Raw genomic sequence first — 13,640 nt, forward strand, 5'->3', positions numbered from 1 at the left:
CTACGGCAATTAACCAAAACAAGGCACCATATGTGTGCACTGTATCGCTCGTGAGGTGAAAGGTAGCACTATGACACTGTCTTCAATCATTTAAATGTGTTTTATTGACAGAAGCCGTAGCTTTAAATGTGTTTATAACATTTTTATTAACGTAATACTGTAAATGCCGTTATTTTTGCGCTACCACACGTTAGGTCACGTCGAAGGTAATTCAACCAGCTAGCTAAATTAGTTAAATGTGATTATTTTTCCACTTTGGCGCCAATGCCTCGCTTCGAGAAGTCAAATGGAAGCAAACCGAAACAAACCAGGTAAGATTTGTCCAAGTTTTCATTGAAGAACAGCACTTTTATTGTTGAATTGGCGTTTCTGTAGACCCAAGTTAGACTGGACGTTCGTGCAGAGGTTCTGCAGTATTCTGAAGGTTCTGTTCCCGTCATGGAGCAGTCCGATTGTCCTCATGTTTGCTACGCTGCTTGGAGTCACTTTAGCAGGTATTGTGAAGGAAATAAACCCTAACCAGGAAGTATGTGACGTCACATGTGAGTGTCACGTGAATATTGTTTTGAGTTAATCATTTTAAGTCTGCCATTGACGGCGATAGACGTCCAGTGAAACATTTACAGGCAGTCCTCCTAGTTAGTATGCCGTCAAATTTGCGATAAAGAATGTAATTGCATGGCAAGAATCATGACAATTTTACGGCACAATAAAAGTTGATACTTATTGAAAAAAGTAACGGTCAATAATCATGAAGGAAAACGCAAATAAAGTCATATGATTACAGGAATAAAGTCACTTTTTTATGCAAAAAAAAATCTTTGGTGAGAATTGCAACATAATGGTGTGATGAAATACAGTTATAAGAAAGGAAACTTTTTTTTTTTTTTTTTTGTATATGGCGCAAAACAGACAAGGCTGAAAAAGCAGTTTCTGGTCTTGCACCCCTCTTTAAAATAAACAGCTGTATTTTCAGCCAAAAGAACTGTTGTGTTTGTTAGAACAATATGTTTATATGCTGCCATAACAAATTCATGGCGCAATAAGCCCCCGAAGTATTTTTAATTTGTCCGTTTTACCCTGGAAACCTCTGTATACAGATGTCGCGCAACCGCTTTAGTTTCAACCTAGCCATAAAAAGTAGTTAAGTAATCGTATTTATTAGGGGTGCAATATATCCATTTTTTGACACGGATATCGATAACTTCCTGCTCCTCAAGGCCGATACCGATACGATAATCGATAATATATTTATAATTTTATATAGTTTTTGAACACCTTCAGGTAGAAAATACTTGTGGTCGATTCAGCATAGATTTGTCTTTGACCAAACCACAATTTTTATGATGACATTAACATTATTATAATGAACAAAACAAAGACAAGAACAGTTTTGACTTCAAAAAAGTGCCCATATTATTTTTTTTCGAATAAATATAATTTGAGTCAGTCACAATCAATCAGTCAATATCATTGACGATGTGTTGCCCTGAACAATGAGCACTGATCTAAAACAAACATAGACCCAACATGTATTGTGCTTTGTCAGCAGATAAAACATTTGGTGCCACAGGAGAGGAGACTTTTGTCGTCTTGGTCCATGAAACAACTTTTTTAACCTGGCAATTATAGAACAGCAAGCCTATCAATAACCAAAAGGCCTCTCAAGAACTTGTAAACATAACACTGTAAAATGCCAACATTAGCTAGTTGCCGTAGTAAGGTTTATAATTCATCGAAATACACTACTCTAGAACACTAATATAATTTTGCATACTTGCAAAACAGGAGTGAAAACAAACGCTCACATCCCAATCCGACACCGCGCCAAAAATATTATCAATAGGCCCGATAATATATAATGTTATTGGAGTTTTTGGGATGACATCATAATTCCTATTATTGGACAGATAATTATCGAACCGATAATTATCGTGCACCTCTAGTAGTTATTATTTGAAATGTCTGTCATTTTTAGCTTAGAATTATTAATTGATGTTAATTGATTTAAAAATTAAAAAACAACTATAAAAAATTATCCACTCGCATATTTTAAACTTTTAAACAAATTACATCACAATGAAAAAAATGGCGTCTATAAAAAAAAATCACGGATATCTACCTCATAACGATCGCTTAATTTTATTTTTTTGTTACTGTCGCATTTTCCCCGATATGTTAGATGATAAATAATCGATCCAAACAAAGAAAAATTGGAGGAAAAAAAACGTTTAAAAGGGTAAATATATGAAAAAGAACATCTCGACCGCTCCTTGATGTCTGCGATTTCTGCATCGCGACCCTTGTTATATGACCATGTTTCACCCATAAAATCCCCCCAAAATCCGGCTGTGGCCATTCACATCTGTGTCTTGACACTCGATGATACATGCTACGTGGAGTTTTTGGATCGAAACAAGGTAAGCACGTGATATCTCGTTAAAATCATGGCGTCGTTTTTTTCTGCTCTCGTGTGCGCTCGCCTCCAGTTAGGGTTTTGCTGTTTAAAAATTTATTTATTTTATTTTTTTTAAATGCCCTCCTGTTCATAATGTTTCTTCCCCTAGAAAATAAAGATTTTAAACTTTCCAATGATGTATCACTCATGCATATAGGACAATTTTGAAATTTGGCCAAATCGGGTGTCTCAGCGGAACTTCAAGTCACCTGAGTGTTTTCCGCCATATACAGTGCCTTGCAAAAGTATTCGGACCCCTTGAATCTTGCAACCTTTCGCCACATTTCAGGCTTCAAACATAAAGATATGAAATTTATCTTTTTTGTCAAGAATCAACAACAAGTGGGACACAATCGTGAAGTGGAACAACATTTATTGGATAATTTAAACTTTTTTAACAAATAAAAAACTGAAAAGTGGGGCGTGCAATATTATTCGTTTGTTGCAGCAAACTCACTCCAGAAGTTCAGTGAGGATCTCTGGATGATCCAATGTTGTCCTAAATGACCGATGATGATAAATAGAATCCACCTATCTGTAATCAAGTCTCCGTATAAATGCACCTGCTCAGTGATAGTCTCAGGGTTCTGTTTAAAGTGCAGAGAGCATTATGAAAACCAAGGAACACACCAGGCAGGTCCGAGATACTGTTGTGGAGAAGTTTAAAGCCGGATTTGGATACAAAAAGATTTCCCAAGCTTTAAACATCTCAAGGAGCACTGTGCAAGCCATCATATTGAAATGGAAGGAGCATCAGACCACTGCAAATCTACCAAGACCCGGCCGTCCTTCCAAACTTTCTTCTCAAACAAGGAGAAAACTGATCAGAGATGCAGCCAAGAGGCCCATGATCACTCTGGATGAACTGCAGAGATCTACAGCTGAGGTGGGAGAGTCTGTCCATAGGACAACAATCAGTCGTACACTGCAGAAATCTGGCCTTTATGGAAGAGTGGCAAGAAGAAAGCCATTTCTCAAAGATATCCATAAAAAGTCTCCTTTAAAGTTTGCCACAAGCCACCTGGGAGACACACCAAACATGTGGAAGAAGGTGCACTTGTCAGATGAAACCAAAATTGAACTTTTTGGCCACAATGCAAAACGATATGTTTGGCATAAAAGCAACACAGCTCATCACCCTGAACACACCATCCCCACTGTCAAACATGGTAGTGGCAGCATCATGGTTTGGGCCTGCTTTTTTTCAGCAGGGACAGGGAAGATGGTTAAATTTGACGGGAAGATGGATGCAGCCAAATACAGGAACATTCTGGAAGAAAATCTGTTGATATCTGCACAAAACCTGAGACTGGGACGGAGATTTATCTTCCAACAGGACAATGATCCAAAACATAAAGCCAAATCTACAATGGAATGGTTCAAAAATAAACGTATCCAGGTGTTAGAATGGCCAAGTCAAAGTCCAGATCTGAATCCAATGGAGAATCTGTGGAAAGAGCTGAAGACTGCTGTTCACAAACACTCTCCATCCAACCTCACTGAGCTCGAGCTGTTTTGCAAGGAAGAATGGGCAAGAATGTCAGTCTCTCGATGTGCAAAACTGATTGAAACATACCCCAAGCGACTTGCAGCTGTAATTGGAGCAAAAGGTGGCGCTCCAAAGTATTAACGCAAGGGGGCCGAATAATATTGCACGCCCCACTTTTCAGTTTTTTATTTGTTAAAAAAGTTTAAATTATCCAATAAATTTTGTTCCACTTCACGATTGTGTCCCACTTGTTGTTGATTCTTGACAAAAAAATTAAAATTTTATATCTTTATGTTTGAAGCCTGAAATGTGGCGAAAGGTTGCAAGGTTCAAGGGGGCCGAATACTTTTGCAAGGCACTGTATATTTTTTTCCCAGGACATCCTGAAATGACGGTAATAATGAGTAAAATTTGCAGGGGAAGTCACAATTTCACCCCGCAAATTATTTTAATTAAAAGAAAAAAAAATAGTTTTATATGAGATTAACTCAAGAAAATATGTGTTCTTGTTACAATTTATTGAACAAAAAGTAATGCTAATCAAACAATTCTATGATGTACAAATTTATACTTTTGTTATAATGTAGTCACAATTTAACAGTAAAATGTGCATATATTCACAAGCAGTGTTGTCAATAACCTGTTACTAAGTAATTACTACTACCAGATTACTTGAAAATCTCAGTTGTTGGTGACGCTTTTGAAAGTTTAGGTTTAAAGAAATTCTAAATATCCATCTTGCCTCCTCAGGTGTAGTTTTGGCTAAGCAAAGCAAAGGACTGTCTCTCAGGTGCTAGTCACATGATCTCTTCGAAAAATAATTTTGACCCATTGGGAAATACTTTGTAGGATTCTTGTTCATTCCGTTCATTTTGGCTGTTTGTTTTATTGCTTTACAACTTTTATAGACACAATTTTAATGGCTAGGTCTTTATTTTAAAGGGGATCTTCAAAATTTTTGACATTAGGCTTGATGTTCGAATTAGTGGGGGTTTAATTAGTAGGTGGAGTTGATTTCAACAAATTCCCTGCATTTTGTCAGTTATTTGTTAGTTTCAGGGCTCCAGAGTGGCTAAGATAGCGCGAGTTAGTTGTGGTTGAAATCAACTCCAGCGACTAATTAAACCCCAGCTAACAGGAAGATCAAGCCTTATGTGAAAAATTCTGATCTTCCCTTTTAAATTCAATTATCGGAAAGTCAGTGACATGCGATGACATTTTTCTGTTGTCATACTTTAAAAAAAAAAGTAACCGATAAACTACTTTTAAAGTAACTTAGTTACTTTGATAATAACATAACCATGCTGTACTATTGTAAAAATTCTATTCCAGGTTGTGAAAGTCATAATTTTATGAGGGGAAAAATGCAATTCTAAAAGAATACTCACCATTTTAGAGAAAAAAAACACTACAATTAAATGGTGAATATGTAAGTGCTCGACTTGTGACCGCCATTGTGCAACCTTAACGCTGATTGTGACCAACAAATGCATCCTCTGCGTGTGACCTTTCACCTCTAGCCTTTGTCAGACTTTGATGAGCTCTCTTTTATTATTTTTGTAACGAGGTGCTAACTCATCCTTTTTTTCCCCCCTCTTCCTCTTCAAACCAGAGCAGCTGATCATTTACCAAGTAGGCGTCCTTCCCAGTCGCTTTTACAACGTGCTGGCCGACAAGGACAACGAGGGCTTCAAGAGCCTTCTGCTCACTGCAGGGCTAGTTATTATACTCAACTCCACTGTAAGTCCAGTCACAAAAAACTACTAAAATTTTACAGCATTGTGTGACGATACATCGAAAAGGTGATATATTGCGATGCATTGAAGCTAGGGCTGTAGCTATCGATTATTTTAGTAGTCACTTAATCTTCCAACTACTTAGTTCGAATAATCGAGTAATCGGATTAGGAACATTCAGTGGGTTGCAGAATAAATTTCAGGAGATGTAAAACAAAGGCTGGCTAAAATTGCACTTTCAAAAGACCATTAAATGTGATTACCGTAATTTTCGGACTATAAGCCGCTGCTTTTTTCCTTCATTTTGAATCCTGAGGCTTATGCTCCGGTGCGGGTAATTTTTTTATTTATTTGGGTTAATAGGTAACACTTTAATTGACAGCGGTGTCATAACAGCATCATAATTATGACAAGACGCTATCATGGGCATTATTGATTGCTTATGACAGTGTTAATAGGTAACACTTTATTTGACAGCGGCGTCATAACAGCATCATAATTATGACAAGACGCTATCATGGGCATTACTGAATGCTTATGACAGATGTCATTAAGTGTCATCCGGCAAATTGTGTCACTAACGCCATTCATGTCCAGCTGGAATCTTTTACATCCATTCAAAAGTGAGATAATTTGCCAGATAACACTAAAGGACATGTGTTATAAGCATTCATTAATGCTCATGACAGTGTCATGTCATAATTATGATTGACTTGGCGCCACTGTCAAATAAAGTGTTACCAAATACCATAACTAGCAATTAATGAAACAACTGGAAGAGTAACTGGAGAAATAATTAGCACAGAACATGAATTTTGATTGTAATTTACATCTGTAACGCTGCAATGCATGCTAGGAGGCATGTTGGACGACAAGAGTGTTGACAGCAGGTGGCAGCAGAGGTTGACCGTCTCCCCCAAGGGAGCAGTGATGGCCAAATGAAGCTTCTTGAAGCAATGAAGCTTTGCAGCAATTGGTTCAAAGCTTCATGGTGGTTCATTTGCTCTATGACAATCGTATGATGCCGCTGTTGAAGTGTTATCGGTTAATATCTTTTGGTGTAAATTTCCCATAATACATTGAGGACAGCTGCGGTGTATCTATGAACAAATGTCGTTTTTGTGTCAAATTTGGTAGGTGGCGGCTTGTAGTAAGGTGTGCCTCATACTGCTAAAATTAGGGTACAAAACAAAATTCCAGAGTGTTTCTTCAAACTATGCAGAAATGCACTTTCATTTAAAAATCAATTAAAATACCTGAGTTTAGCCTCAAACAGTATGAAATAAATGAGGATCTAAGTACAACAAAAGAACAATTGGCCAACTTACAAAGCAAAAGTCTGCTAGCTTAAATGCTATAAAATGCTAACTTTTTTTTTTTTTTTTTTTTTTTTACAATGCTCTGAACAGATCGTTCAAACACATATTCCCACAAAAAAACGGCTAAATATACCAATAAAGTAAATTACGGATGTATAAAAAAACATATTAGCTCAAACCAAAACTTACCTTATATTGGTCTTACCAGGGAGCGGCTGAACTCTGCAATGTTAGATTGTCATATTCTCTGTTGCCACTAGAGGGCAGTGTATCCACCCAAATCAATAAACTAAATGCAAACACTTTATTAACCGTTACAACACTAATCAAATGAATACTCGAAGCAGCAAAATTTGATTTGAAACTTTTTTCTAATCGAATTACTTGAGTTAATCGATTAATCGTTGCAGTACTAATTGTAGCCCAAAAGGTTATCGCTGTGCTCCTGCCAAGAATAAATTTATCGTTTTAAAAAGGTGTCAGTTTTTAATAATAGGAGTCAACAACTTGCGACCAAAATCTTCTATTTCAATACTGGTTACGTTAGCGCACTGGCTGCCATTGACGACTCTAGACATCCAATTCATTTTGACTGGATTGTACGTCTAGCGTAAACTTGCTACCATCCTTCCTAGTTCAAACAGATTAGACTCCTACTTGTGTAAAACTAATTTCAATTCATAGCAGAGGGATAAAAATGTAAGTTTTTCTGTTTATTAGTTGTTTTGTAGAATATCCTAGAAGGATTTGCCGTTAGTTGTATCGATAATTGTTAAATCTTTTTCATTATCGTTCACACCCCTAATAATGACATTAATGTCATGTCAGTCTGGCGTTTTCACAGCATTTTGAACTTCTTAATACAATCAAGTCATGTGTTTTAACAGTTGAAAAGTTTGGACCAGTACATCGCTAGCTTGATGTATGTTAACTGGAGGAAGACGCTAACGGAGAGTCTACACAAGGCCTACTTTCAGGGGCGGGTCTACTACACCCTCAATGTTCTCCGAGAAGACATCGACAACCCGTGAGCGAGTACTTTTTACATAGTTAACCCATTTCCTACCATTGAAGGCTATTCAATGAGGTTTTTTATTTATTTATTTTTTTTGTATAATGATAGCGATCAGCGAATAAGTCAGGATGTGGAAAGGCTGTGCAAGCAGATGAGTGCCATGGCAAGCCGGCTGATTGTGTCACCATTCACGCTGACGTATTATACCTACCACTGTTTCTACAGGTATTGTATCCAGTAACTGTAATTTAGCATTTACTAGCAGTATGACTCATTTATTTTCTTTAAACAAACTAAACAAAAAAATCGAATAAGGATGAGGCAGACTGTGCTGAATCAGTTTTTCCATTAAACTGTTGTTCATAAATGCAATCCAAATCCCATTTCAAAGCACACACTCTTGTGTGACAATACACAGTATGTGTTGGAAGGAGATTCCAAGCTTTTAGATGAATGGGTTTATGTGTGTGGTTTCTTTATCAAAAGAAATCAGAAAACTTGCTTCCCAGCTACGTCACAACTCTCCAGGCCGATCGCTCTTAAGGGGGCAACGCTTAGTTACGGACATTACAATACACAATGAATACGTTGCCGCTGAACCCTTCACTCTAGGCTGTCGCTGGCTTAAAAGTGCCTTTAAAAAAAACAAAACATCTCATTTGCAAGGCGTGGCGGCTTTTATTTTGGTGTGGCGGTGCGCCACAATCTGTTATAGGTAGTGGAAACCCTGGATTATACATTTCCATTTCATATTCATAGTACAAACAGTGCAGTCCAGACAGTTTTTTGTTTGCAATGCACATTTAACGCTAAAATATTGAACCCAATCTCAGAGGATACAGGAAATAACGTGATTTACGCATGAGCCAATCAAAACAATTGTTTGTGGCAAACCTAATAATGATACGTTACCTTTTCAGCACTGGCTGGATGGGCCCAGTAAGCATTTTTGCCTTCTTTGTGGTTGGTACGGTGGCCAACAAAATCCTCATGGGGCCTGTGGTGTCCACTCTGTGCGAGCAAGAGAAACTAGAGGGCGACTTCAGGTACGTTGTCCGTGCATGACCTATACACCGTACATACAACAGTGTTTTAAATTTGCGGAACAATTGATTCTTGTCGGACAGGATGCATCTGTTCAATCTTGGCCGGCGTAGAAACGAGCACAGGATATGAATGCTTTTTCCTCAACGGCAGATCTTGATTGTACATTTCCTAAAAAGCACGTTACTGTAACTGTAGTTGAACTCTGTGCTAACCAGGGAAAGAAAGTTACCGGTACTCAAATTAAATGCAATAAATTTATTAAATGTAGTTTATGTTCCTCCCTCGAGTGCAGATTCAAGCACATGCAGATCCGAGTCAACGCTGAGTCGGCGGCTTTTTACAGGTGAGTTTAACACCACATGGCGATACAACAATCATCGATACCTGGGTCAACAAAACTTAACATAAAAACAAGCTATTTTCATCCTTCCAATGGCAGCTAGTGCGCTTACGTAGACACTGTTCGAACGGAAGATTTTTGTAGCAACCTGTTGGTTTCTTTTCTTTTTTAAACTGTGACACCTTTTTAAAACGATTCTTTGTGGGAGCATACCGATGACCTTTTGGGCTACAAAGTATCGCGATATATGACCTTTTTGATATATTGTCACACTCCTGTTGGCTTCCATTGACGGTGATAAACGTCTCATCCATTTGAGCCTTTTGTGTTGGCAGGGCCGGTATAGTGGAGCACATGAGGACGGACAGACGCCTGCAAACTTTGCTGAAAACTCAGCAAAGTCTAATCAACAATCAGCTGTGGCTCTCTCGTAAGAACACATACGTGAAACACACATTCATATAGTAGATATGACAAGTTCACATGTGTCCAATTTTAGTGGGGGTCAACACTTTTGATTTCATGGGCGGATTCCTCAGCTACATCATCATCGCCATTCCCATTTTCGCCGGACTCTATGACGGTTTAACACCTGGCGAGCTCAGCGCACTCATCAGCAGGGTTGGAAATGCTTTTTTTCAAACATTTTTGTTGTTGTTTGTTCATCTTTGATTCCGTTCTGTGTCAGTTCTATCCTCAAAAGGTAAGCTCGTTTATCCACATATACTCATCTCATACAGAAATTTTGCTAACAAAATAACACAAATATTGGCCCATTTTTTTGATGAAGAATTGATTATATAGGTGTGATGAGGTATGATGCTCTCAGTCCATTCGCTTTTGATGCTTGTCGTTTGCTAGCTTTTAGCCACATATTATGCAGAATGGACTAAGGATGCACCAATACTCGGTTTTATACTGAACCATTCGATACGCCCTCTTCGATTCAATACGCAAAAACATTCGATCTAAATGAAAAGCTCCCAAAATGTATTATTCGAATTTATTTTGTCGTCTCTATCGCTAAAATGTCCGGCACAGCTTTGCCTTGAAAAAACAAACTCTGCCGCTAGCTTTCAAAAGGTGAACTGGTCTTCAGTGTATTCCCACATATAACAAGTACAAAATATAGATACATATATAGGGCTGGAGTTATTGATTGTTTTAGTAGTTGATTATCAATTTTTTAGTACGAATAATCGGATTTGGGATTTAATGTGTTTCAGAATAAATTTTAGGAGATGTAAAACAAAGACTTGTAAGATTGCACTTTCAAATGTGTATTGAATGTGAATGCAAAATAAAATCCCAGGTCTCACTTCAAACTATGCAGAATTGTACTTTCATTTAAAAATAAAATAAAATACCTGATCTTACCCGGATGCTTAAATGCTAAAAAATGTTTTTTGTTATACAATGCTCTTAACCAATCACCTATAAATTAGGAATGCATAAAGAACATATTAGCTTAAACAAAAACTTACCTGATGTTGGTCTTAACAGGGAGCAGACGGATTCAGCCATGTTAAAGGATGTATTTCATATTCACTGTTGCAACTAGAGGGCAGTGTATCCACAAATTATATAAAACTAAATGCAAACATTTTCAAAACCATCACAACACTAATTAAACGAATACTCAAAGCAGCAAAATTTTATTCGAAGCTTTTTCAAATCAAATTACTCAAGTTAATCGGTTAATCGTTGCAGCACTACATACATACTGTACATTATCTTTTATCGAGCAAAAGCCATCTTTTATTTTTCAAACTTTGTAAAATAAATATTGAAATTTAATATTATTATTTTCTTTACTTTGTTTTGATGAAAATGAAAACGTCTTAAATCGTTTTTGTACAGTTTTGATTACAAATTTAAAAGTAATGCATTTTGTCAGAGTAGCAACATAAAAAAAAGGAATGTAAATAACCAAATCTGACACTTTAACACATTTTTAAGAGCAATTTTTCACAAACTTAAATTGCATCTCATCAGCATTTTTTGTAAGATTTGAGCCACTCTTAATAGATAGAAAAAAAGACATTAAATAACTTTAAAAATGCAGTTTCGTATAAATTTACTGTTGGAACTCATTTATCTGTGTAAAAATGTGACCAATAGATGGCAGCACAGGCTTTGTTTCCTGATAAATGTATCCTATGAGAACAACTCAATCACTTCTGATTTCAACGCAGAACGCCTTCGTGTGCATCTACCTGATCAACTGCTTCACGCAACTACTGGACCTTTGCACCACGCTGTCAGACGTAGCTGGTTACACCCACAGGTAGCACCTTACCGCTCCAAACTCGCCGTTCGAGGTATCCCGACGTCACCTGCCTGTTCATTTAGGATCGGCGAGCTGAAGGAAGTGATGGACGACGTCCTACGCGAGCAGTGTGACTACGACCCGGCTTCGGGGGAAAGCTACGACTTCGACAGGTGGGCTTCGATACGCATTTGAGGAGACAATTTGTGAAATTTTTTAAACGTTCGCAGTGACTTCAACATTCACGGTGGCCCCGTTGACACGGCTTTTATTGTGGACCACCTGTCCTACAAGTCCCCCTACTCGGATCAGCGTCTGGTGGAGGACCTGAGCCTGACCGTGAGTGAAGGCATGCATCTTCTGGTGGTGGGCAACACCGGCACGGGCAAGACGTCGCTTTTGAGGGTCCTCAACAGGCTGTGGGAGGCCGAGCAAGGTGAGAACATGATTCCAAAACCCGTGTTTTCTTATAAATTTCATGACGTTCACATTATTTGACAGGTTTCGTCCAAATGACTACATGCTTCGGGCCAAGAGGAACCCTCTTCCTGCCCCAAAAACCATACCTGACGGATGGCACCCTGCGTGAGCAGGTAGTTCACTCATACCCTTCTGCAATATTTAGAATTCACCCAATTAAAAACCTGAATGTTAAATGTGCACTTTTAACAGGTTATATACCCACTCAAGGACATTTACCCTGCATCAGGTATAGTTATATATAACAGTAATGTAATTTAACATATATTAGCTGTGTTGTACATTTGAATGATGGTCTTTTTTTTCTGTCAGGGTCTGTTGATGATGACAGAATAATGAAGTTTCTGGAGCTGGCAGGGGTGGTGTGTAAAGAACTTAAGACCTACAGCGTTTTTTTCCCCTGAAAAACTCGAGTATATTAAAAACCATTATCGTCATGGACATGTTTTTGAGGGAAAACGGCTTATTATTTGTGATCGTGTTTTTGAGGGGAAAAAATTGAACAGTCATGTTCTAGAGAGAAGCAAACGGCTTACTATACATGTTCGTTTTTCAAGGAAAGATCGTGTTTTTGAGGAAAAACGGCTGACTATATATTGTTGTTTTTTCCTTAAAAAAAACCCTTCCTATTCATGGTCGTTTTTTTTTTTTTTTTTGCAAAATTTGCTGAACATATGTGGTCCTTTTTTATTTTCGTTAAAAAAAAACCTGACTATATATATATATATATAATATGGTCGTTTTTTTTTTTTTTTTTTCATTTAAAAACCTGACCATGGTCGTTTTTTGCGAAAAAAAAAAAAGCTTTATGATACATAATCTTTTTTTTGGGGGGGGGGGGGGTAAAAAAGAGCCTAACTTTACGTAGTGATTTTTTTTTTTTTTTTTTAGAATAAAAAGCCTTACTATTCATGGTCGGGGTGTTTTTTTCCTTTTTCGGAAAAAAGCCTTACAATACATAGTCGTTTTTTGTGGGAAAAAAAAGCTTTTACATAGTCATTTTTGTGAAAGAAAAAAAGCTTTATGGTTGTTTTCTCTGGTAAAAAAAAAAGTGTTACTGTACATGGTTGTTTAACTTGACATAGTCTTTTTTTTGCGGAAAAAAAGCTTTAATATACATGATTGTTTTTTGTATTAAAAAAAATAAAGCTGTTTTTTTTTTTTTTCAGAAAAAAAGCTTTACTATACAATAGTCTTTTTTTCATTAAAAAAAAAAACTTTCCATACAAGATGTTTTTTTTTTGTTAATTTTTTTTTTTTTTTTTTTTTGGTTAAAAAAAAAAAAAAGTCTTACTATATATGGTAGTTTTTTTGCGAAAAAAGCTTTACTATCCAGGGTATTTTTTTTGTTAAAAAAAGCTTTACAAAGCCGTTTTTGGCGGAAAAAAAGCTTGACTATACATTGTTGTTAAGCTTTTGTCCACCAAAAACGACTTTGTAAAGCTTTTTTTTTTTAATACATTGTTGTTTTATTTTTAAATAAAAAG

General features: G+C 37.0%; 1 protein-coding gene across 2 annotated transcripts in view; it reads left to right on the top strand.

Annotated features, from left to right (window-relative positions):
• Positions 1–13,640, top strand: part of abcd4 (ATP-binding cassette, sub-family D (ALD), member 4) — an 18,076-nt gene continuing 4,436 nt past the window's right edge. The window contains exons 1-15 of one of the 2 annotated variants that reach the window (XM_057822193.1): positions 1–311; positions 376–494; positions 5,560–5,687; positions 7,890–8,029; positions 8,126–8,242; positions 8,938–9,063; positions 9,357–9,407; positions 9,740–9,834; positions 9,904–10,025; positions 11,600–11,691; positions 11,757–11,846; positions 11,904–12,109; positions 12,175–12,266; positions 12,346–12,382; positions 12,466–12,515. In XM_057822193.1, the coding sequence (XP_057678176.1) occupies positions 265–311; positions 376–494; positions 5,560–5,687; positions 7,890–8,029; positions 8,126–8,242; positions 8,938–9,063; positions 9,357–9,407; positions 9,740–9,834; positions 9,904–10,025; positions 11,600–11,691; positions 11,757–11,846; positions 11,904–12,109; positions 12,175–12,266; positions 12,346–12,382; positions 12,466–12,515 (1,512 nt within the window). In that variant the 5' untranslated portion in view covers positions 1–264. Of the gene's footprint in view, positions 312–375; positions 495–5,559; positions 5,688–7,889; positions 8,030–8,125; positions 8,243–8,937; positions 9,064–9,356; positions 9,408–9,739; positions 9,835–9,903; positions 10,026–11,599; positions 11,692–11,756; positions 11,847–11,903; positions 12,110–12,174; positions 12,267–12,345; positions 12,383–12,465; positions 12,516–13,640 lie in introns of those variants that run through there. The other variant, XM_057822195.1, reaches the window with a different exon arrangement.

The sequence above is a fragment of the Corythoichthys intestinalis genome, chromosome 19 (genome assembly GCF_030265065.1).
Source record: "Corythoichthys intestinalis isolate RoL2023-P3 chromosome 19, ASM3026506v1, whole genome shotgun sequence".
Classification (NCBI taxonomy): Eukaryota; Metazoa; Chordata; class Actinopteri; order Syngnathiformes; family Syngnathidae; genus Corythoichthys; species Corythoichthys intestinalis.